This window comes from Lissotriton vulgaris, chromosome 12, assembly GCF_964263255.1.
Source record: "Lissotriton vulgaris chromosome 12, aLisVul1.2, whole genome shotgun sequence".
NCBI lineage: Eukaryota > Metazoa > Chordata > Amphibia > Caudata > Salamandridae > Lissotriton > Lissotriton vulgaris.
In genome coordinates, this window is record NC_141700.1 from 239,735,886 (window position 1) to 239,760,175 (window position 24,290).

At 44.4% G+C, this 24,290-nt stretch overlaps 1 protein-coding gene across 1 annotated transcript in view; it reads left to right on the forward strand.

The window, feature by feature from the left end:
* The window catches only part of PSME3IP1 (proteasome activator subunit 3 interacting protein 1), a 208,577-nt gene that overhangs the window by 58,390 nt on the left and 125,897 nt on the right, over positions 1-24,290 (forward strand). Inside the window, exon 3 of the mRNA XM_086947739.1 lies at positions 22,886-22,984. Coding sequence (XP_086803865.1) covers positions 22,886-22,984 — 99 coding nt within the window. The remainder of the gene's footprint in view (positions 1-22,885; positions 22,985-24,290) is intronic.

Below are 24,290 nucleotides of genomic sequence, written 5' to 3' on the forward strand. Positions count from 1 at the left end.
AGACTGTCAATTACCAACAGACATGCACCTAATATGAAAGATAGGTTGGTTGTAAATAACCCAGTAGATCAACAAAACGGAAATTGTTTAAGCCAAAGGGAAGGTTTTTACAGATGCCAAACTGACAGGCTTTACAGGTTTTACATTAACACCACAACCTTCAAAACTGCATTTAGGGTGGAAGAACTAGAGATCAATAAAGCTCTGTCGTGCAAAACTGAATTTGTGGTATACATCCTCTAATGCCCCTGTGGGCTTCGGTATGTGGGAAGTACCAAGCTACAGGGGCACAAGAGGATTTTACAGCACATCAGAGCAATAAATAGCCAAAATCCAGTATACCTAGTGGCCCGACATTTCAAAGACCACCATCAAGCAGACCCCAAACATTTGAAGTATTATATTATTGATTGTGTACCTTTATAATAGAAGAGGGGGCAATAGAGAGAAAGCTCTACGCAAATTGGAAACTAGATATATTCCGGAACTGGATTCCAAGAGCCCCATTGGTCTTAACGTAACTGAAGACCTGTACACATGTCTGTAATATTGCACTAGCTATTTTCAAGTCTGTTTTTGTTTACATTACACTTTGGCTTCTCTATTTTAAATTTTAAATGTCATAAAGAAAACAGTATTAAAAATGCAAATGATGGGGCTACAGACTTTCGACAATGAAGTACATCTTTACCTCACGGTTAAAAAAGTCCGGAACAATATAAAGGCTTTTAACTTGTTTTAAATACCATTTTGTTTCACGCTACTTTTGACAAAGGCCTTTGCTGATTAAGTATATGTTATTGCACTAGCACTTTTTATCCAGATTGTGTACCAGTTTGGATTTACACCGTGTTAAACCGGCATGGACAAGAGACACAGGTACACAACATCATTCAGAGTCAGGAACACACACCCAGACCTAGCAGTGCAACACTAAATACAACAGATGGGACAGAGCAGTACCAATATTCATTGAATATAATTTAAAAAAAATTGGTTTAGACTGTATTTTTATGACAAAAATCGGTGTCTAATAATTATTTATTCCTTTATTTATTTATTTATTTGAGTACAATTCTGCAAGATGTCATCAATGATATAAGTAAATTTTCAGGAAAATGGCACATTTTGTTTCTGAGCAGCCCTTGAAAATTTGGGGGGGTTTCGTCAAGGGGGGGGCCGAGAAAAAAGGGGGGGTCCCAAAACACGTTTTTCCCATGTTAATTTCCATAGGGCGGTTGGCCTCACTTTTAGCTCGAACGGCTGAATGGATTTGCACGAAACTTGGCAAAATTGTAGGGACTGTTAGCCCGATGTGCCTTTGCTAGGTCTCAATATATGTGCTTCAGTGGATTTTGAGAAATTAACGTTCCAAAAAAGATATATATCTGTAACAGCGCTCCGGGCTGCGCTCCGGTTCGCGTACTTTTCGCGAAACGGAACTTTGCGATGCGAAGCTGATTGGCTTTCCGGTGTCTGTCAACATTCTAAATAGTCCGGAGCGGCCGCCATCTTATCTCTTGGTAGGATCGAGAGAGAAGAAGAGGTGAAAAACGAAGGGGGAATTTAATGAAAGGGGGCAAGGTAGACCCCTCTTGACCCCCTAGGAATGATGTTGGGGTTATTAAAGGGTCCCGTGGGGAAAATAAAAAAAAATTGATTTTTCACGGTAGAAGCGCTTCCCGGGCCGCGAACTGGGCCGCAAACTGGTAGCGAAACGGGAATTCGCCATTTTGTGTTTTGTTTTAATTAAATTACTAGGTATAAGGGGGTGCGGGAGACGTATCCTGATCCCTTATGTTTTCTGAGGGTGGCTGAGGAGGCTCATATAGGTTGATACATGTCTTCCAGCGGCTGTGCGTGAGCGTTTTTTTTTTTTTTTGCTGCGTGACGTCTGTTAACGTTCGATTCGATGGAAATCAGGAAGTGTTGACCGCCAATTTGTCACTGCGATAAAATATTTTGTTATAAATGAATCCTTATTGATAAACATTGTCTGCGCCATCTTGCCTTTTTTCCAATGCCACAATTTTGTCGTGCACGGCAGCCATTTTAGATGCCTTGACCAGACCCACTCTCTGCACGCCGTCGATTCTCAGCACGGCTCCCCACCCTCGCAAGCATCTCCCCCACGCACTGGTCACCCCCGCTCTCTCTCTCATGCATGGGCCATAAACTTCCCCCCCATCTGCGCTGCTCTTCCCTGAGAACCACACCCTGTGCCCGCCCGACACCTCCCTTTCACCCTATTCACTACCGCACCCTCTGACACTCCTCTTCCTCTGTGTCCGATTGTCCAGGCCGGTCCCAGGCTATCACCTAGCCTGTAGTTTATGGCCCCAGCTGTAGAGAATCCAGACATGCCAACCCTCCCGATTCAGGCGTGAGACTACCGATTTCAGTGCTAGTCTCCCGCCTCCCGCCTCCCGATTCCTGCAAGCAAAAACCCGATTCCTCGGGGGTTTCAGCTGACAGGGCTTGGTATTGTGTTACGTGCTAATTCTTCCAGGAAACGTCAGAGGGCCGATGCAGGGGCTCTAGAAGGGGTGATAAACCATTTAAGCCTCATTAACAAGCGCATGGTCTTTTAAAGATCTGTGAAGTACTCGGGGCGGCGGTGTGTGTGTGCCCTCTTTCAGGAGCGGGCGGGGGGGGGGGCACTGCCAGCAACTTGCCAGGCCAGGCAGTGTTGAACACTTGCATCACCCTTTCTCTGCCTGCTATTGCGCTCCATGCTTCGGAAAGGTAAGAAAAAGAACGTGCATTTGAGTTTGAAATGTCCGATCCTGTAGCATCACACTTCCAAAGCCCACACATGACAATAACCCGATTCAAGGCCCCATTCACCCGATTTTTTAAAAATATATAGCACTCCAACAAAGTAGTAGGATTATAAAACTTTATTAACTTATAAATATATAGAACGCAACAAAAACTGTAAATACATTTAAACATTTTTTGGAAAAAAGAAGCAACAATGGTCAGTAGCTGTCTTTTGTGCGAATAGTCCCAAGGCAGCACAACGTGCTGAGTTCTGGACGGCACCCAGGTGATGTTACCTGGGTGCCGCACTGGTTTTTGGTATCCTACAATGCAGCTCAGAAAAACAGCGTGGGGCGCCCCGGGGGGTGCGCGGGGAGGCCTCGTCAGTAGCGGTCTGTTGTGCGAATAGTCCCAAGGCAGCAGAACGCGTTGAGATGTGGATGGCACCCAGGTGATGTCCAGTAAGTTGCCGCACTGGTTTTGGTATCCTACAATGCTGCTCCGAAAAACGGCGTGGGGCGCCCCGGGGGGGCGTGGGGGAGGCGGCGTGAACGGGCCTCCCCAGGTGGAGGCTCGTCTGCTGTACTGGGGCGCCCCTTTACCGTTTCAGTTGCCATTCCGCCCGCTTTTGCTACACTTTGCCTCATCCTCCATTCAGCTGTTTATCGCCCGCTCTTGCGGCTACAGCATCTCGCTCACCATGTAGTTGAGTTGCGCCCACTCTTGCGGTGCAGCGATAGGCGGCTGCCATAGGACTCTTAAAATGGCGGACGGCTCTTCGGATTTGGGCCTGGTCCACTAAAATGGCCCTGGGACACCTTGGAACTCGGACGCTGGCCTGCTAGGGCTTGGGCTCCATTCTCGAAAGCGTCCCCTCAGCCGTGAAGATTCTACAAAAGTCTTGGGGGCCCTAGACTCCTGCAGGCTTCCGGTGGGGAGCGGCTGCCATGATTGCTCACGGAATGACCACGACGGAGCCACGAGATGGTGGTGCTTTCATGCTGACGCCAGCTTCAGTCTGAAACATCCAGAAACAAGGTGGGGCTTTCATCGTTTGGGAAAAAAAAATGTTCTAAACCAATGAAAAGTGTTATTTTTAGGTCATATGACCAAGCCTTCCATCATTAGGAAACCAAAAGTAAAATGAACCAATGAAAAGTTTTATAAACAAGTCACATGACCTGTTATGCGGCATAGGGCTACAAAAAGCGTAGAAAATCCGTTGGCACGTGAGGCGGCGTCAGTAGCGGACCGATGTGCGAATAGGCCGAAGGCAGCACAACGCGCCGAGATCCGGATGGCTCCGAGTTGGTGTCCAGCAAGTTGCTGCACTGGTGTGGCTATCCTACAATGCTGCGCCGAAAGTCGGCGTGGGGCGCCCCGTTGGCCTGTGAGGTCGCGTCAGTCAGTGGGGGCTGTGCGTCTCCCCCAAGATGGAGGCTCCTCGGCTGCAGTGGGGCGCCCCTTATCGTTTCACTCGCCGTCCAACTGAGTTGCGTCCGCACTTGCGGCTACAGTAGGCCGAAGGCAGCACAGCGCGCCGAGATCTGGATGGCACCGAGGTGGTGTCCAGCAAGTTGCCGCACTGGTGTGGCCATCCTACAATGCTGCGCCGAAAGACGGCGTGTCCAGCTGAGTTTCTCCCGCTCTTGCGGTACAGGGACTCGAACGCGCCGAGATCCGGATGGCACCGAGGTGGTGTCCAGCAAGTTGCCGCACTGGTGTGGCCATCCTACTATGCTGCGCCGAAAGTCGGCGTGGGGTGCCCCGTTGGCTTATGAGGTGATGTCAGTAGTGGACCGATGTGTGAATAGGTCGGAACCAGCACAAGGCGCCAAGATCCGGATGGCAAGTCCTGGATGTTGAGTGCCATAGTTGAGAGTTCTGAGCAGTGTTTGTAACACTGTCTGAAGCTTATTTGCACCTGCTGCAGCTTCACTATTGCCCTGGTGTGGCCAAATATCGCCCATGACATAGGCGGCCGGCTCCCGAGGTCCGGCGGAAGTTTTTTCCTTTTCCTTTCTGCATCTTGTCCCACAATCCGTTTGACCTGAAGACACGACCAGGTCCCTGAATGTGTGCAGGGGGACGTTATTGATTGAATCAAAATGGCGGCTTCACACAAAGCTGACTCAAGCGTTGCTGTTGATGCTATACAGACAAAAATTGGTTTTCAGTTTGTACATTCTTCAGGATTTTTTTTTCCATCCAAGGCTGATTGAGAGTTTGTAGAACAATGGCTTCAGATTTTCAACATACTACTCTTCAACATTCTTCCTAAATGTAACAATGTGAGACTCACTAGGAGAACGGCTGTTTATCTTTCCTTTCAAAATGCTGCCAACAATATTTTCTGAATGGAAGACACCATCTTGTAGCATAAAGGGCCGAAAGGGGTTCTGGTCTGGCCGATGGTTGGTGGAGACATTTTGACTATATCTTGGACCTGCCCGGCCTCGCCCAAAATGGCGCCGGTATAAATGGGACTCGTAACTCCTTGTTGTGTACTGGTTGACAACCTTGATATCACGAGATATGAATGCAGTTTTGATGCTCATGGCGGGCGGGGACGAGAATTGATTGAATATTTCGACATCCCTATTGATATTAAGTTCTGATGTGTTATTGATTACTGTACTATTGAAAGTTCGAATTAACGTCACCCATGGTACTTGCCCGCAAATGTATATCTAGATAATTTTTTTGTAAGTGGCCCTGTCGTATTTTAATTACAAAATGTACGTCCACCGATTCCGCAACTGTTAGACACCTTAGTTCTTGCAACCTAATGGCTCGCTCGTTACGTTCCTCTACAATGTAAATGTCTCCTCATCATATACGATTTCAGTTTGCTCCGTGGCCGGCCCACGTGGTTATAGGCCCGTATTTGTATACTGACATTTTCACAATAAAGGTTTTTAAAACAAAACATGGTAGTAGTATTTACATTGGTAAAGTTTTTACTTTTAGTCACTGTTTTCGAATCAGTAAAAGGCAAGTGAAATAAAGCAGTCCAATTACATGACGGATAAAAGGTATAATACGTAGGAACGCAGTAAAGATAAATGGTCAAGGGCAGTTGTGTTTTCCACTCCTGCAACATAAAGTGATCGATAAGAATCTGATAATCAGGCGTATCGGCGACTAAGACAGCAGGCCGAGCCTCTTTTACTCAACGGCTCCGTCATGGGACGAAGAAACGCCCTTTTTCTCGAAAAAGGAATATATTTTACTTGCAGGACAGTTGTAAATTTTCCGGGAAAGTACATTAGCCTGGAACATTATAACATATATGTTTAAAAAAAAATAATGTTCGAAACCAATAAAAAGCGTAATTTTTAGGTCATATGACCAAGCTTTTCATCATTAAAATAACAAAAGTAAAATGAACCAATGAAAAGTTTTATTAACAAGTCACATGACCTGTTATGCTTACGTTACGTGCTGCGCGCCGCGCCCCGGATCGCTTCCGGGAAGCTGCGCTTCCCGCACCGGAGCACTTCCGGGTGCGCTAACGTGGCGTGTCATATAACGCATTACGCACAACGTAGGTCAAGAATATAGTCAAAATGTCTCCACCAACCAGCGTTCGGAACACAACCCCTTTCAGCAGTCGAAAAAGTTCTGTTAAATGACAACAGAGGGGACAGGCAACAAGAACCATCAGTCAAAGAGGGGAGGGCAAGTTCTTCTCTACCGGGTCATGTTGGGGCGCTACCGGAACTGATCGAATTGGTAGTCTGCAGTGTTTCTGGATGTTTCAGACTGAAGCTGGCGTCAGCATGAGAGCACCACCATCTCGTAGCTCCGTCGTGGCCATTCCACGAGCAATCATGGCAGCCGCTCCCCACCAGAAGCCTGCGGGAGTCGGGGGCCCCCAAGACTTTTGTAGAATCTTCACGGCTGAGGGGACGCTTTCGAGAATGGGACCCAAGCCCTATCAGGCAAGCGTCCGAGTTCCAAGGTGTCCCAGGGCCATTTTAGTGGACCACGCCCAAATCTGAAGAGCCGGCCGCCATTTTGAGAGTCCTGTGGCAGTCGCCTATCGTTGCATCGCAAGAGCGGGAGCAACTCAACTACATGGTGAGCGAGACGCTGTAGTCGCAAGAGCGGGCGGTAAACAGCTGAATGGCGGAAGAGGCACAGTGTAGCAAAAGCGGGCGGAATGGCAACTAAAACGGTAAAGGGGCGCCCCACTACAGCGTGTCTTCAGGTCAAACGGATTGTGGGACAAGGTCCAGAATAGAAGAGTCATCAAAAGGCAAAAAGTTCCGCCGGACCCCGGGAGCCGGCCGCCTATGTCGGGGGCGATCTCAGGCTACACCAGTGCTATAAGACTTGGGGAGGGGGTCGGAGCCAAGCGTCTTCTCCGAGTCCGTGCCATCACACCGCCCCTCGGGGGCCTCCGTCAAGCGGTTTAGGGAGGTACCATATCACATTGTTTTCCAATGCAGTCAGGTCCACAAACGGCCCTCACTTACTTTGAGAATAGTGAAGCTGCAGTAGGTGCAAATAAGCTTCAGACAGTGTTACAAGCGCTGCTCAGAACTCTGAACTATGGCACCCAACATCCAGAACTTATGCCATTTGAGAATGGCAGTGACATCGAAGCAACTCAGGGACCAAAACCATTAACGTACTTTCACGTATGAAAATCTTACTTGGGGAGGGGGCAGGAGCCAAGCGCCCCCTCCCAGTCCGCGCCACCACACCGTATGTTGAAAATCTGAAGCCATCGTTCTACAAACTCAACCAACCTTGGATGGAAAAATCTAGAAGAATGTACAAACTGAAAACCAGTTTTGGTCTGCATAGCATCAGCAGCAACGCTTGCTATCAGAGTGCATGAGTTTCATGCTCGATCGATTGAGCTAGCCGGATCGGGCAACAAAAAGTATAAAATAGTTATGTAAATAGTTATTTAATAAAATGTTTTACCCTGTTACTTTGCTGGTGTGTTGTATATATTTTTAATATTTGCATAGGGTTTGTCGTTATTTTGGGCGGGGTGGGTGACGGAGCCGAGCTGTCTTGCAGCCCTCATGGTGTGGAGCTCAGTTCATCTCACTATTTTCGTATTTCTCATGAAGGGTTGTTCCTAATGTTTCTATTTTAGCGAGGTCAAAAAGAGATCCAATTAGTGGCCTACTGATTTTGCTCGATTACTTTTATTTTTTTACACAATTTTTCACGATTTTTCACTATCTGCTAAGACTAAACAGAGTATTGCGACTTTGTGCTTGTTTGTAAATAGAGAATGAACCAAAGAGAATCAATTGTAAAACAGTAAATGCTTGGATAACAATCAATCAAATGGAGAGACAAGCAGGCACGACGGATTACAACGGGGGTAAAGGCCAGCGTTAACTACCCTTCACTATCTGCAAAGAGAGAGTACTACTAAGAGAAAAGAGGGGAGGGGGGGGGGCAGCGTTCAAAGCACATCAGCGTGCATAAACACGAAAAAGTTTTTACCTATCACGTACTTGACATTTGACAGCTTTTGATATTTGCTATTAAAAAACCATTGAAATTCACAGAAAAAACCATAGGTTTTAGGCCATATATAGTTAGGAATTTGCATTTACAAAACCTTGAAAATTCACTGAAAAAACCATTGGTTATAGACCATATATAGTTAGGGATTAGCCTTTTCAAAACCTTATTTTACTCACACAAAACCATTGAAATTTCATATATAGTTAGTTGCACTAACTATATATCGCGCACCCGCAATCCACTGCTGATGATGTCACATATTACATCATTCATGACATGGTTAGTGACATCACTGATGACATCTCAAATGACATCACTGATGACATCTCAAATGACATCACTGATGACATCACTGATGACATCTCAAATGACATCACTGATAAAATCACTGATAACATCTCATTTGACATTACTGATTACATCACTGATGATATCATTTATGTGATAATACCATCAACCTCTTCAGACTCTAATATAACCTTAGATACAATCAGTGTAAACAGACAGTCACAGACTGTCACTCATCCATGGAGTTACTCACACACCTAGTCAGTTATGCAAAAAATCAATCACACCTCCATTTTCTCAACTATACAGTTATACACACCTTACTTATTCAAACATATACTAACACATATTTACTCTCTTATACAATCCCTGATACATGTTCACAATGATCCATACAGCCACTCACACATTCACTGGCTCTTATGCACAGTTATTTATATATGTCAACTCTCACATGTACTGTGTTTTACATATGTACTTACTTTGACATGTAGCACTGAGATATCCATTCACTCACCAATACACTCATGCACAGTCAACCGCCCATACAGCTGTTTCCACATGCACTTTTGAACCCATACATATAGTGAATCAACTACTCACACATCTATGTACAGAGTCACACTCCTCCCAGCCACCCATACACACACACTCAGTTTCCCATACAAATACTTGGACAACCAATGAATAACCCATACAGTTACTCATATAGCTACTGATTAACACATGCAGCAGTTTGTAGAACAACAGATATAATGATGCACAAATTAAGACAGTTTAGTCACTAACCCATGCACTCAGTAAGACACATTTAATCATTCTCTCATACAGTCAGTCATGCACCTACTAAATCCTTCTTCCAGACACTTATACATCCACTCATTCTTCAATATGTAAGACATATTTTAACTTTACAGAAACATACAGTCACTGGATGTTGTCATCCGTGATGTCATCAGTGATGTCATTTGAGATGTCATCAGTGATGTCATCAGTGATGTCATCAGTGATGTCATCAGTGATGTCATTTGAGATGTCATCAGTGATGTCATCAGTGATGTCACTAACCATGTCATGAATGATGTAATATGTGACATCATCAGCAGTGGATTGCGGGTGCGCGATATATAGTTAGTGCAACTAACTATATATGAAATTTCAATGGTTTTGTGTGAGTAAAATAAGGTTTTGAAAAGGCTAATCCCTAACTATATATGGTCTATAACCAATGGTTTTTTCAGTGAATTTTCAAGGTTTTGTAAATGCAAATTCCTAACTATATATGGCCTAAAACCTATGGTTTTTTCTGTGAATATATATATATATAGATATATATATATATATATTCCCCCAACCGGTTCTCGTGCCATGGAACACCTCAGGCACTTTCCCCAGTGCGCAGACACACAAATCACAGTCGAAGCCAGTCTTTGCGATATTTCCAATTTATTCCATCAAATTAAAGTGCAGGGGGTAAAGGAAACGCCGAACAGACGCGTTTCGGGCGTGAACGCCCTTGCTCACTGTTAGCGGTAACAAGGATTGACTGGCTTTTAATTGATACATCACAAGTTTGAATGGAACCACGCCCAAATGCGATTCATAAACAAAAAGGTAGGACTCAATTTGTATTGCAACGTTTTAACACATATATCTGTGATCGCCATCTTAGCCTGGTCAGGCTATTACTGAGTATTGGATTTTCACATATTACATTATACATATGAAATAACAATTCAGTGGCATATAAATAGCATACAAAATAGCAGCTGCTTGGTTATGGACAAATATGCATGGGAGTTGTAATTCATACCCCTTAATATTTTAAAGTGCAAATGCATGTTCTAAGCATGTTGGACGTACACAATAATAATAAAGTGACTCCGTGCATATTGTTCATTATGTGCAAATTCGCCAATTACATTTTCTCTGTGCAAATACGTCATGACATTACTAACTGTACAAATACGCAGTGTAAACAGATATATTGTTTGTGCAAATATGCCATAATATTTCTTGTGCAAATATGCAATTAAGGCGGACTGAAATACTTTAGTCTTCTACCCCATTATGTTGCTTGTACAAATACGAAATAGTCTTTCCAATTATGGTCCATACACCAAGCGAGAGTGGACACTCAATGGGCTTACCAATACTTTTCAGATAATGTATCTCAACCCGATTTTGGTATCTGTAATCACTTGAGATTTCAATGTGCACCAATGCTGGATTTGTCCTAATGATTGTATACAAGATATTCCCATGCAACACAAAATCAACTAAGTCCAGTCATAATCCATAGTTGTTAACGGGGAAAAAAACAATAATTCAACTAATAATAACCTAATGGTGAGGGAGTGACTAAGTGTTTATGACCAATGCTGTTTGGGCCACCTAGATAGTGACGGGATGAACAAACAATAATAATAACAAACCGATAATATAACAACTATCAAATTAGAAATTAATCTTTCTTTGAAAAATGCATAGTGTTTTAAAATCAGATTACTAGAATGCTACAGCACATCCTATTTGCATTCCAGTATCGCAAAGTGTTTGTAACATTACCACATTGGTTAAATGACGTTTTTCATCTCCTTTCCTCTTTTATCTGGAGTTGCATATTGGGCATCCTCTAGCTGACATCTTCTATACACAGTATGGGTTTTGGCTGCCTAGAGTGCATTCAGAGAAAATTACTAAGGTCTTCCCCCATGTTTAAACCTCCGGGGGTTTTGCTGTTGAGTCTGACGATATACATAGACTCCATCTGTCTAAGTTTTTTCTCATAGTCGCCTCCCTTTTTCGATGTTCTCACAGCATCTATCACAAAGTAACTTAAGTGAGCTAGATTTCTGTTGTGATATTGATCAAAGTGTCGTGCCACCGGGTAGCTTTGGTCACAATTAACAATAGCCCTGAGATGCTGGAGGATACGTTGGTACACTGGTAACTTTGTGCTACCAACGTATCTCAGTTTGCATGTGCAAGTTAAAACATATACTGCTAACGCTGTTCTGCAAGTATAATGGGCTTTGATGGTGACAGGTTTTGGATCAAAGGGGGTGACGTAAGATCTAGTATTGATGCCAAAATGGCATGCACGGCATGAGATACAGTGAAAAAAACCCTTACATATATATGTATATATATATATATATATATATATATCTCCCTCCCTCCCTCCCTCCCTCCCTCCCCAGTAGATAGTTATAGTTAGGACCTAGTTTCCATAGGAAAACCGTTTTTTGATTTGCCTCCATCTTTGGCACCACTTGATGAATCTTCGGAAAACCTTCCCAAAAAAGTGCCCCGGTGATACTAGTGGTGCATTGAAAGTTTCAGGGTGATCATTAAAGCGGCGGGAGGTAAAAAAACTTGTTTCCCATGTTACTGCCCATAGGACCTTTAGGCACAGGTACAGCCCGAACTTATGAACGAAGGTCACCAAATTTGGCAGGAAGGTAGATGTTGGTCGAGGGAAGTGCCTTTTTGTGATGTAGTGTAAATTCGTTCAGTAGTTGCAGAGTTATTAGCCGAAATCCAAATTTGTATATATAGGGACTCTGATCTTCCAAAGACCTGACAGTCCTCATGCTGAAATCTGATTGGCTGTCAACACTTCAAACCAGGAAGCGTTGGCATACATCTTGGGACTTTAAAAAAGAAAAGGGGGCAGGGTAGAAATACCCTGCCCCCCCTCCCTCAGGCCTTTTGAAGGGGGGTGGGTGGGCACACAGGGCTAATAAAGCTTTTTTTTAAAAAAAAAAATAGCTGGGAGTCACATTGGATCTGCGCCTCCCTCTGGAAAAAACACAAAAAAAAGAAGTGCGGGCTCTCGCGCTTCGTTAGTAATCGGCCCCCAGGTGGGCCATGTTGCTAATAAAGAAGGGGTGGGGCGCACAGGGATTATTAATGCCCTGGGGACCACAACCTCCCTGGGGCCACATGCCAATAAGAAATCCTGTGGGAGGGGCTTTTGGACACCTCCCGTGCCCCAGGGACCACTACCTCCTTGGGTACTAGTACATTAGAAAAAATAGGAGGGGGACCCCCACCTTCCGGGTCAGGCCCTGGAGCAAGCACGGACGGGGGCCACACAACCCCCCTCCTGGACCAATAATGGCCCTGGGGAACGCTGCCCCCCGGACACCAGGCTGGCTCCTGCTATGTCCCTGGATGCCCACCCACAGGACACAGCTGTTTGCTGTGGCTTGGCGGGGGATATACCGCTCTCTCCAATCCACAGCAAATGCTTCTTTTCTACCAAATAACTATGACTTAACTATCGCTTACGCCTCCGCAATGCACTGCTTATAATCTCACATATTACATCACTCATGACATGATATGTGTCATCACTGATGACATCATCCACAGAACCACTCACACCCCATACAACCTCTTGTAAGCCCATGCACACACCCACTCACATACCCATTGATAGACCCATGCCAGTACTCGCACAACCGCTCACTCCTTGATAGAGCCACTCCCACAAGCTCGCCCACTCACTCACTCACTTGTACAGTCACTCACACAATCATTCACTCACTCATTTTGCCATTCATACAACCAGTCACTCACCCATGCAGGTATTCACATAGCCACAAGCTCACCCATACAGTGACTCATAAACCCACTTATTTACCTACAGTCACTCACACACCAACTAAGTTGCTCATATTTCCTCTGAACACAGCCACTCACTCACCCAAACAAGCGGTTCCACACTCACACAACCACTTACATACCCATTCACACAAGCATTCACACATCCACTCTGTTAAGGCAGCAGGAGGAATAGGTAATACACTGATCCTAGTTTTCAAGGGCTTTATTTTTAAGTACAAAGAGTCCGAACTCTTCTTCTTGGTGGTTGTTTTCCCCCTTGGAGATCGACTTCTGGCTGCCTTTCTGATCCTAGACTCCGCAGCTGAGGCGCGATGGTCCCGGTCGAGTCTCCGTCGCGGGACAGGCTCGTCAACCTCCGTCGTGCCGTTGGAATCAATACCCAGGGGGGGGAAAGAAAGATAGGGAGTATCAATGTACTGTCCCAATGGCGTTTTTACCTACAGGGAAAAGGGAGTGAGGATAACCCTAACTGTGCACCAGTTCACTGCAAACGCCGTAGTGAGGGGAGGGCGGAATCTGTGTTCAGGGAGGGGGCACCGGGACCAGTTAGGATGTGACTTTAGGGAACGTCGGTACGTGTATTCCTGCCCGTGACCCAGCCCCGTACTTTGTCACGTACCTGGCGTAGCCATACACCTCCCGCGGGTGTATGGCTGGGCGACTCGTAGTAACGGTGGCCTCCTGGCTTCTCCTCCTCACTCGTCTCTCTCGCTCCTCCGGCTCGATTCTCGTCTCGTCCTTCTTCACTCTGCTCCGCTTCGCTGTCTCCTTCAACTCCGCTCCGCGTCTCCGTCTCTTCCTCCTCGGTGAACAAGCACACCCCTGATAGGTCCTGTGCCGTATATGACGTCTCTGTGTCTTGACGCGACTCCGCCCATTGATAATCCCAGTCTTCGTTAAAGGGCCAGGGTTCCGATTGTGAGTCTACGTTTGTGTTGGTGTTCTGCAGAGGGTACAATTGGTTAAAGGCAGAGTTTGTCCGTATTGTCCTTGCATGTTGATCACATTCCGCATTACTGGACATCCCCATTTCGTTACATACCTCCCCCTCCGGACACTCACGATCGGTGAGTGGATGACGTGACAAGAAATCAGCCCCTACATTTTCGACCCCTTTCCGATGATGGACAGCAAATGAGAATGGTTGGAGGGACAAAAACCACCGGAGTACCCTCGCATTATTTGATTTATTGCGGGCCATCCACATCAGTGGAGCATGGTCTGTAAATAGATCAAAATGTCTCCCTTCTAGGTAATAAGCGAGTTTCTCGATGGCCCACTTGATCGCCAGACATTCTTTTTCAATGGTAGCGTACTTTAATTCCCTGGGGAAGAGTTTTCTGCTCACGTACAGAATTGGGTGATCAAGCCCATCAGGTCCTATTTGTGAAAGCACAGCTCCAATCCCGTAATCCGATGCATCTGTGTGCAACGAAAACGGGCGAGAAAAATCCGGAGAAGATAATACAGGTGTTGACGTAATGATGGACTTCAACGTGAAGAAGGCCTCCTGCATCCGCTCTGTAGGATGTATTGGAGTAGACGGTTTCCCCTTATCTTTCAGTGCATCTGTAAGAGGCGCGGCTATGTCGGCAAACTGTGGGATGAACCTCCTATAATATCCGACAAGCCCCAGAAAAGATCTCATTTCCCTCCTAGTTGCCGGGAAAGGGGTGTCCGAAATAGCCCTAACCTTCTCAATTTGTGGCTCAATCATTCCATGTCCCAACACATAGCCAAGATATTTAACCTTTTGAAAGGCCAATTTACATTTCTTGGCGTTCACTGTTAATCCCGCATTCCTTAATGTTTCCAAGACAGAGGCCAGATGATTCATATGCGAGCGCCAATCTGGACTGTAGATGACAATGTCGTCTAGGTAAGCGGATGCATAGTCACTCAACCCGGTTAAGACTCTGTTCATTAAACGCTGGAATGTCGCTGGCGCCCCGTGGAGGCCAAACGGCAAGACTGTAAATTCAAAATGACCATCTTCAGTCGAAAATGCCGTTTTTTTCATATCCTCCCGACGCAGGGGCACCTGCCAATACCCTTTTGTCAAATCCAGGGTCGAGATGTACTTAGCATTGCCCAACCTTTCAATTAATTCGTCCACTCTTGGAATGGGGTATGCATCGAACAGAGATATATCGTTCAGTGCCCGAAAGTCCATGCAAAAACGGCGACTGCCGTCTGGTTTAGGGACCATGACGATGGGGCTAGACCAATCACTTTTTGAAGGCTGGATTACTCCCAGCCTGAGCATCTCCTCCACCTCAGCCTTGATAGCCGCTCTTCTGGCCTCGGGGACTCTGTACGGTTTGATCCTCACTTTTTTTTCTGGTGGGGTATCGATACAATGTTCAGCCAGAGAAGTTCTCCCTGGCCGGCTGGAGAAAACGTCTGCAAATTTATTCAGAGTATCTTTCAGTTCCTTTCGTTGCGGTCCAGGTAGTTCATCATTGTGAACCAGCATGTCAATGGCGGCGCTCTCAGATTCCGATTTGTCAGTCAAGTGAACAGCGGCAGGGGGCGGCCCCAGCCATTTTTTTAAAAGGTTGATATGATATGATTGGTGTTTGTTTGGAGCGACCTGCAGTTTATAGCTAGTACGCCCTATAATGGCCGAAACCCTATATGGGCCCATCCACTCCGCCCTAAACTTATTGGAGGAAGAAGGTAGGAGAACCAAGGCCCAGTCATCTACCTGTAGTTGTCTCCACTTTTTCCCTTTGTCATACGCTTTTTTCTGGGCTGTCTGGCTGGCCGCCAGATGGACCACCGCTAGTTCCCTCAATTTAGCAAGCTTGGACTTCAAGGCCGTGGCGTAATCCAGTGTAGTGGCGACCTCTTCAGATTGTTCATTGACCCATGCATCCCTTGTCATTTCCAGCAACGAGCTGGGTTGACGGCCGTAAAGGAGTTCAAACGCAGAGGTACCCCATACTACTCTGTTTCTGGGCCCTTATTGCGTATAAAGCCAACGGCAGCATCTTGTCCCAGTCAGACCCACTAACTTCCATCATTTTCCGGAGAGTTGATTTAAGGGTACGGTTGTATCGTTCCACCAGTCCGTCCGTCTGAGGATGGTAAACAGAGGTACGGAGCTGGTGGATGTTTAAGGTACCACAAATTTCCTGCATCAGCTTAGAGACGAATGGCGTGCCCTGGTCAGTAAGGATTTCCTTCGGGAACCCCACCCTACTAAACAGTTCAATCATTTTATCCCCTACTTGTTTAGAGTTGGCAGCTGACAAGGGAAATGCCTCCGGAAACCTGGTAGCATAGTCGACTACGACCAGAATATGTTGAAACCCCTTTTTAGTTTTGGGTAATGGGCCTATCAGATCCATCCCGACCCTCTCAAAAGGCTTCCCAATAATCGGTAATGGCTGCAAAGGGACGGCAGGGGGCCTTACCATATTCATTCGTTGACAAATGTCACACTTACGGCAATAGGATTCAGTATCTCTATATATCCCAGGCCAAAAAAACTGTCTGAGTACATTTTGGGTCGTCTTCTCAGCACCAGTGTGTCCGGCGACCAGGTGGCTATGAGCAAAGAAAAGAACCTGCTCCCTGAATGACACCGGTACAAGAAGCTGAGCCGGGTCCCCCTCTTTCCCAATTCTGTACAGCAGGTCACCCTGTATGACAAAGCGGGGAAAATTTTTAGAGCCTATGTCGGTCTGATGTGCCTGTTCCCATGCATTCATCAGAGTTGGATCACTTATTTGAGCAAACTTAAAGCTTTTGTCTAAAACCCACGGATCATGAGGGAGTATAGTATGTACGGGTTCACCTCGCATCCCAGTGGACCCGAAGGCTCCTGCCCCCCTATCCGTGTCTTCCAGGCTGTTTACTTCGGACAATGTGGTAGACGCTATGCTTTCGCAAATTAGTTGAGCCACCCGGTCACCTTTATTGACTTTAAAGTTCTCATTTCCAAAATTAAAGAGGAGGATATTCACATTACCTCTATAGTCTTCATCTATAACCCCTGCTCCTACGTCAATAAAATATTTGGCGGCTAAACCCGACCTAGGAGCGATTCGGCCGTAGGACCCCGGGGGAACTGCAATCTGTAAGTCTGTTTTAACTAAAGTTTTTTCTTTACTGGGCACTATATAGTCATATGCGCTATATAGATCGTACCCGGCTGCCTTGACCGAACCTTTCGAGGGAGAGTATGCATTTTTAGACATTTTTACAAAGCGTAGGCAGTCAAGGGTGTGTTTTTCTTTTGTTCCTGTATTAGTTTTCAAGGGAAGCCCCGTTGTGTCTGCTAGTTTATCTCTAAACATATTTAGGAACGCCGGATTGTCCGTTCCTATTATCAAATCTTCAGGTAGACTTTCCATTACCCCTACTCTAACTTCAGGAGTAGTCCCTAAAGTGGATTTTATAACAATGTTAGCCACTGGATAGGGTTTTATGTCCCCATGGACGCACTTTATGTTCACCACCCCGTTTTGGACGTACTGTTTTGGATGGACGTAAGATGTTTTAATTACAGATTGGCGACACCCTGAATCTAATAGAGCTAACAGAGGGTATCCATTTGCTGTGACACTTACTCTAAATGTTCCGCCCATCTCCGCTGAAAACATGACTGCCTTGGGGAGGTAACCAACCTCCATCGATTCCTCTTCATTTCTCTTTCTTGGGCACATTCTTGCAATGTGCCCCCATTGTCCACAGTCAAAACATTGTGGGCCAGAAGGGAGGGTGTTTTCCGTTCTCCATGTTCTAGGCCGTGTCATTTCTTTTCCTCTTGCAATCGGTTTTTCAGGTCTTATCACAGCTTTTCTCTCCCTATCCGGTTCAAATGGAAAACCTTTCGGTTGAGCCCGTGAAAAAGATGAAGCCATTTCTACCGCTTGAGTAGTAGTTAAATTATGGTGCTGCCTCAGCCACTTTTGTGTGGCATAGGGGAGTGCCTCTAGGAACTGTTCTAAATAAATACGGTCGAGTATTTCTTCCTTGCTACTCGTCGTGGGTGTGAGCCATTTGTCTGCTGCCATTTTGAGCCTTACAAACAAAGTCTTGGGGTTTTCCCCTACTGAACCTCTTTCTCTTCGAAACCTTATCCGATAGGCTTCAGGATCTAGCCCCAGATGGTCGAGAATTATTCTTTTTACCTCATTGTAGGGTGTGTTCCCATTGGGATTGGCCACTTGGTAAGCTGCCTGTGCTTCTCCCCCTAGAAGAGGCGCCAAAAAGAATGGCCATTTTGCTACGGGCCATCCCGAAGCTCTGGCGGCCCTTTCAAAATTTAACAAGAATGAATCCGGATCTTCACCTAAGCGGTATTTCTGCAGGGAAACTGAGGGGGTTCCGTGTGTTATTGTTCTCTCCGTGGCTCCTCCTCTATTACTAGTGTCGACCCAGGCTTGCTCAGGTTTTTCCTCAAACGCTTTTTTTATGGCTTCTCTGTCAGCTTGTGCTGAAGCCAAGTGTTGCTCTAACACCCACTCGATCCGTTCTTGTCCTTTCACTAGTTGCTGTACTACTGTTTCCATCTTCTCTCCGCAGATGGTGCCTATGCCCGCATTCTCCACCACTGTTAAGGCAGCAGGAGGAATAGGCAATACACTGATCCTAGTTTTCAAGGGCTTTATTTTTAAGTACAAAGAGTCCGAACTCTTCTTCTTGGTGGTTGTTTTCCCCCTTGGAGATCGACTTCTGGCTGCCTTTCTGATCCTAGACTCCGCAGCTGAGGCGCGATGGTCCCGGTCGAGTCTCCGTCGCGGGACAGGCTCGTCAACCTCCGTCGTGCCGTTGGAATCAATACCCAGGGGGGGGAAAGAAAGATAGGGAGTATCAATGTACTGTCCCAATGGCGTTTTTACCTACAGGGAAAAGGGAGTGAGGATAACCCTAACTGTGCACCAGTTCACTGCAAACGCCGTAGTGAGGGGAGGGCGGAATCTGTGTTCAGGGAGGGGGCACCGGGACCAGTTAGGATGTGACTTTAGGGAACGTCGGTACGTGTATTCCTGCCCGTGACCCAGCCCCGTACTTTGTCACGTACCTGGCGTAGCCATACACCTCCCGCGGGTGTATGGCTGGGCGACTCGTAGTAACGGTGGCCTCCTGGCTTCTCCTCCTCACTCGTCTCTCTCGCTCCTCCGGCTCGATTCTCGTCTCGTCCTTCTTCACTCTGCTCCGCTTCGCTGTCTCCTTCAACTCCGCTCCGCGTCTCCGTCTCTTCCTCCTCGGTGAACAAGCACACCCCTGATAGGTCCTGTGCCGTATATGACGTCTCTGTGTCTTGACGCGACTCCGCCCATTGATAATCCCAGTCTTCGTTAAAGGGCCAGGGTTCCGATTGTGAGTCTACGTTTGTGTTGGTGTTCTGCAGAGGGTACAATTGGTTAAAGGCAGAGTTTGTCCGTATTGTCCTTGCATGTTGATCACATTCCGCATTACTGGACATCCCCATTTCGTTACACACTCACTCCCCCATACAGCCATTCACAGACACTTACTCTCTACTACAGCCACTCGCACACCAACTCACTTAACCAAACACTCACTGACATAATATATGTTAGGAGTAGTAACCCTCAGTAGTAATGCTCCTAGCATTCTAATCTAACTTTTGTAGTAGGTTATTATATATTTTTAACACCCCCAAACTGTTAAAAAGACTTGATGAAGTCATCATTGATGTCATTTGAGATGTCATCAGTGATCTCAGTGACCATGTTATCACTGATGTAATATCTGAGGTCATAAGCAGTGGATTGCCGGGGCGTATGTTATAGTTTTTATTTTATTTTTATTTTACATAGTTTTATATAGCGCGAACTTGACCCGAATGGAGTATCAGAGCGCTTTACATAGTACCAGTTGCAGATCTAGGACACATATTCAGTCCCCTTTCCTCTAATCCGGGAAGGGAACATTTGATGAAGTGCTAACGGATGAAATTTTCACTTTTTGATGCCCATCTGGAGATCTGATTACTTTTTCTATACTGTTTTAATAAACCAGTAAACCTATTGAGTAAAGGCCTCTTCCCTTTGTGGGGATAACTGCTGAACTTATATATAATTTGACCCTATAATAAGTTTTAAATCTTTGTGTGTAAATGTAAATGTACAGGGATTTGTATAGCGCAAATCACCAACCGGTTTCTAAGCGCTTGCTCAGGGAACCCGTCCTGGTATTCCCCTGTGAGATAACCCTGGCAGGGTATCCGCAAGGTGAAAGCCAGGCATCCCGCCGCGAGGGGCCGTTGTGGTGATTAAGCAAGCTATTGCCCAGAGTCGCAGAGTGTGAACCCGTGAATCGAGTAGGCACCGGAGCAAGAATTGTCGAGTCTATGGACATTTTAAGACTCAAGACCCCGCCGAGCCGGGAATTGAACCCTGGTCCTGGGCTGACCTCTGCTTCCAGGTCTGCCTCCTCCAACCAGTGAGCCACAGTGTGTTTGTATATCACTTACCTGCTTGGGTAAGGCCTGCGTTGTAATAAATGTGTGGTAAAGGCATGCGTTGTAATTGGCAGTGTTGTAATGTCATACAGCCGTTGCACAGATCATTATATGTAACATAAGGATCTCTTCAGCAAAAGGCATAATCAAGCAAGCTATCTGCACAAAATACAAATCTGTGACCTGCATATTATATGTTGTGCTTTGCAGCAGGCACACTGTTTTATGATGTCAAACCTGTGGCTAGAGTACACATACATCTTTCCAGCAATTACCTTAATACTAGAGTACCCTTACTGTCCTTATATCTTGGAAATTGTGGGCAAACAAAGATCTCTGCATCAGGTGTCTTAGCTCATAAGCTATTTAAATTTTAGTCTATTCATGACCAATTAATTAAGCCAGAAAGCCACAATAGATTTAGGACCACATTTGTCATTGTTACCGATTTATCTTTGGGGCTTAGTTGTTTAAAACAAATTTGTAAGTAGACTGGCATTTGTTTCTATTTTTTATCACTGGTCTTAACTGATTCCAATCACAAATGAAGCCAAAAACAAAAGTTGTAATATTTGAAAACCAGCAATAGCCTGCATTTGAATCTGTAATATAACGAGCCACAAGAAGATGGTTACACGTAACATTTCCTTTTCTGTATTCTCAAGTAATTGAGCCAGGATTACCCATAGTGCCATTGTTAAGTGATCATATAACAATGTAATTAGAATATTAACATTTTGTAAACTAATGAAGGTGAGTAACCTTTATCCTTGATTTAGATCCTCATATAGACAAAATTAAAAGAAAATTGTATGACGCCAAAAAAGCTAAAATTTTGTCTAACTGCCTTGTAGGGTCCTTATAGAGTGCATGTCTATCTAGTAAATTAGGAATCCAAATTCACTGTTCGAATGGAAATTTAAAGTGCTTTGTAGATAGCTGCTTCATGATCTTTATAATTTAACGCTTTCTTCACAAATTATTCTGAATCTCACCGCTTGCCAGTTTTAAAACGCCTAAAATTGAGTTTACTTAGAATAATGTTAAACGGTAAATATGTACTAAAGTTGCAAGGTTTGTCTTCACCTAACTGGGAGTCATTCATTTATTTGCATCAAAATAGAGTAAATACAATGTTTTGCCATTTGCATGCAAACAAATATTAAAACTTTTGATTACAATGTTTAATCCCAGATCTAAAAAAAGAAGCAAATCCCTACTTGTCCCACATATCGATTAACGAATGAAGTTCGTCTCGCCATCAATTTTCCATTCCAACTGCTTTTCTTCTTTTTAAGACCACCTGAACTGTATTTAGGACTTATGATACATGGGTATTTTAATGATATTTTAGTATGCAATATCATAAGACAAAAACATTTGGCTACTTCCTTTCAGTCAGTAGTCTTGACACATGACTGACAAAACCCAGTGTTATTTGCCTTAATGAGGCAAACATTAAATATGACAGATTCTGCATCTGTGTTGGTGACCTTTCAAAAGGGATCCTTGTTGTGAGGAAAGCTTCTTGACATTTTCTACTTCTTCTGCAAATAATGTAAAGCTGTAATGCAAAAAAGTGCATACTTCTAATCAGAAAGTAGAACTAGTTGTACAATACAACATGATGCTGAGTAAAAACAAAATTATTTCATAGCTGCTTTCTTATGACCAACCTGGTTTAAAGTTGAAGCTCCTGAAACTTAGCAACATTCTCAAATGCTATTTAGTATATGTGTTTGCATTCGTGATCTTCCAATCCGTCTGTGAAACCTGAGCCTAAACTGAAAATCGTTATACTGTTCGGGATATGAAGCCTTGGGACACAATGAAAACACTGTATGCTTTAATCCAACTCTGAGCCAGTGAACAGACATTGCCATGGACTTTGAAATCTGGAAAAGAATTTCCATGCCCTCATTCATATATTATTCTTTTGGTTCCCCACTCAAGCTATGGTAATGTGCTAACTGTGTACTTGTACAATCACGTCCTTAATGGAAAAGACTTATAAACAAATTGATTGAAAGCTGCTATATGGTAACTTGTACAGTGTGAGGCTAAATAATAGTTGGGGAACTAGTAGTATATTTGAAAACCTGCAATTGAACATGTTTTTTCACTCTTGGGTGTGGATTCCATAAACATTGATGGCTTTGAACATTTGCAATTATTACTGGAGGAGTGAAAAAAAAGTCCTACAAAAGAATCCAAACCCTTAACATCCATGTCCTTCTCTTTTTTTTTCCCCACAAACAGATTGCCCGGAAGAAGTATATGATCCACGGTCACTATTTGAAAAGCTACAAGAGCAGAAAGATAAAAAGCAACAGGACTATGAAGAACAATTTAAATTTAGTAAGCCTATTACTTTAAATTATCTCCATTGTTACTCAGAAGAAGGAAATCTACACCTCTTTCAACACACTCCCATACTTTGCTACATAGTGAACTTATATCTTTGTCTCATTTTACAGTGTGAAAGATCATTGGGTGTTGTTTACGGATGCTTGTTTGAGGAAAATAAGTCCTAACTTTAAATTTACTGTGCAATACCTAATCACATTTCTGCTTATTACCAAGCATTTCCAATAATGGTGTGGTTGGTTTCAACATGTTTTACCTTCAGAGCCAAAGGTGTGAGTTCCTGACCGCTAGCAGTGATAAATTCCCATAAAAATAAATAGTGATTTGCTGGCCCTTGTATTACACTTCTGCTTGTCATCTAGTCTTAAAGTGAGTGATGTGTGATACCTGAGAACATGAGGTAAGTGTATGTTGATGCATTGCCAGTTTTCTTTAAATAAATTAATACGTGCTTTGAGGAACCATGAAAATGTCTTTGCACTTCTTAAAAATCTTGTGTTAAAACGGTCTCAAGATTTTCAATTTCTTTGTTTTAATGTCTTGGGTGCAATGAGGTTGTTTACCCAAATGGAAGCATCTGCTCCAGAGGCTTTGATATCTATTTCTGTGTTTATTAGAAAGATGTATATGATCTTGAGAATCCTAATTTTACTTCTGTGGATGTAGTGAAATGATAGTTGGATTATATAAAATGGTTTTGCATTTGTGTGCCAGCAAGTGGGAAACAAAACCTGGCTAAAGTATTTGTCAGGACTTTTTTTGGAAGAAAATAAATAGTTTTTTTCCAGTAACTACTTTGCAATAAATGTTTGAGTTGATTACAAAAAATAGCCCGCATATCGGATTCAGAACCTGGTGCAGCTTAGCAGGGAAGGCTGTATCTTTGACTTTATTAGTACGTATTAATAAGACACATTTTTACGAACACTGTGCTGTCCTCCTGCACATATCCGACAAACCCTGATACTCATTTTAGCACTTTTTTCCGTAACCGTCTCAGTGAATGAATTCTTCAGTTCTGTTTTTGTGAGACCTTTTCATGTGGAAATCAGAAGGTACTGGGATTTACCTTTTGGGAGTCTCCTTGAGCAATGTTTATTCCACACTCCAGTATACCGGTGGTCCCATTAACCAGGATTGCTGTTTAAACCCTGAGAATACCCAAAGTAATGAGAAATGAAATGGAGCAGTTAGTAATTCCCGGTTAGATTCCCTGGGAATTCTATCTTCTCTCCACAGTTTCACTTAGGGATTTTAATTAGCCTAAATCTCTGAGTCAAACATAGAGGTCTGCATT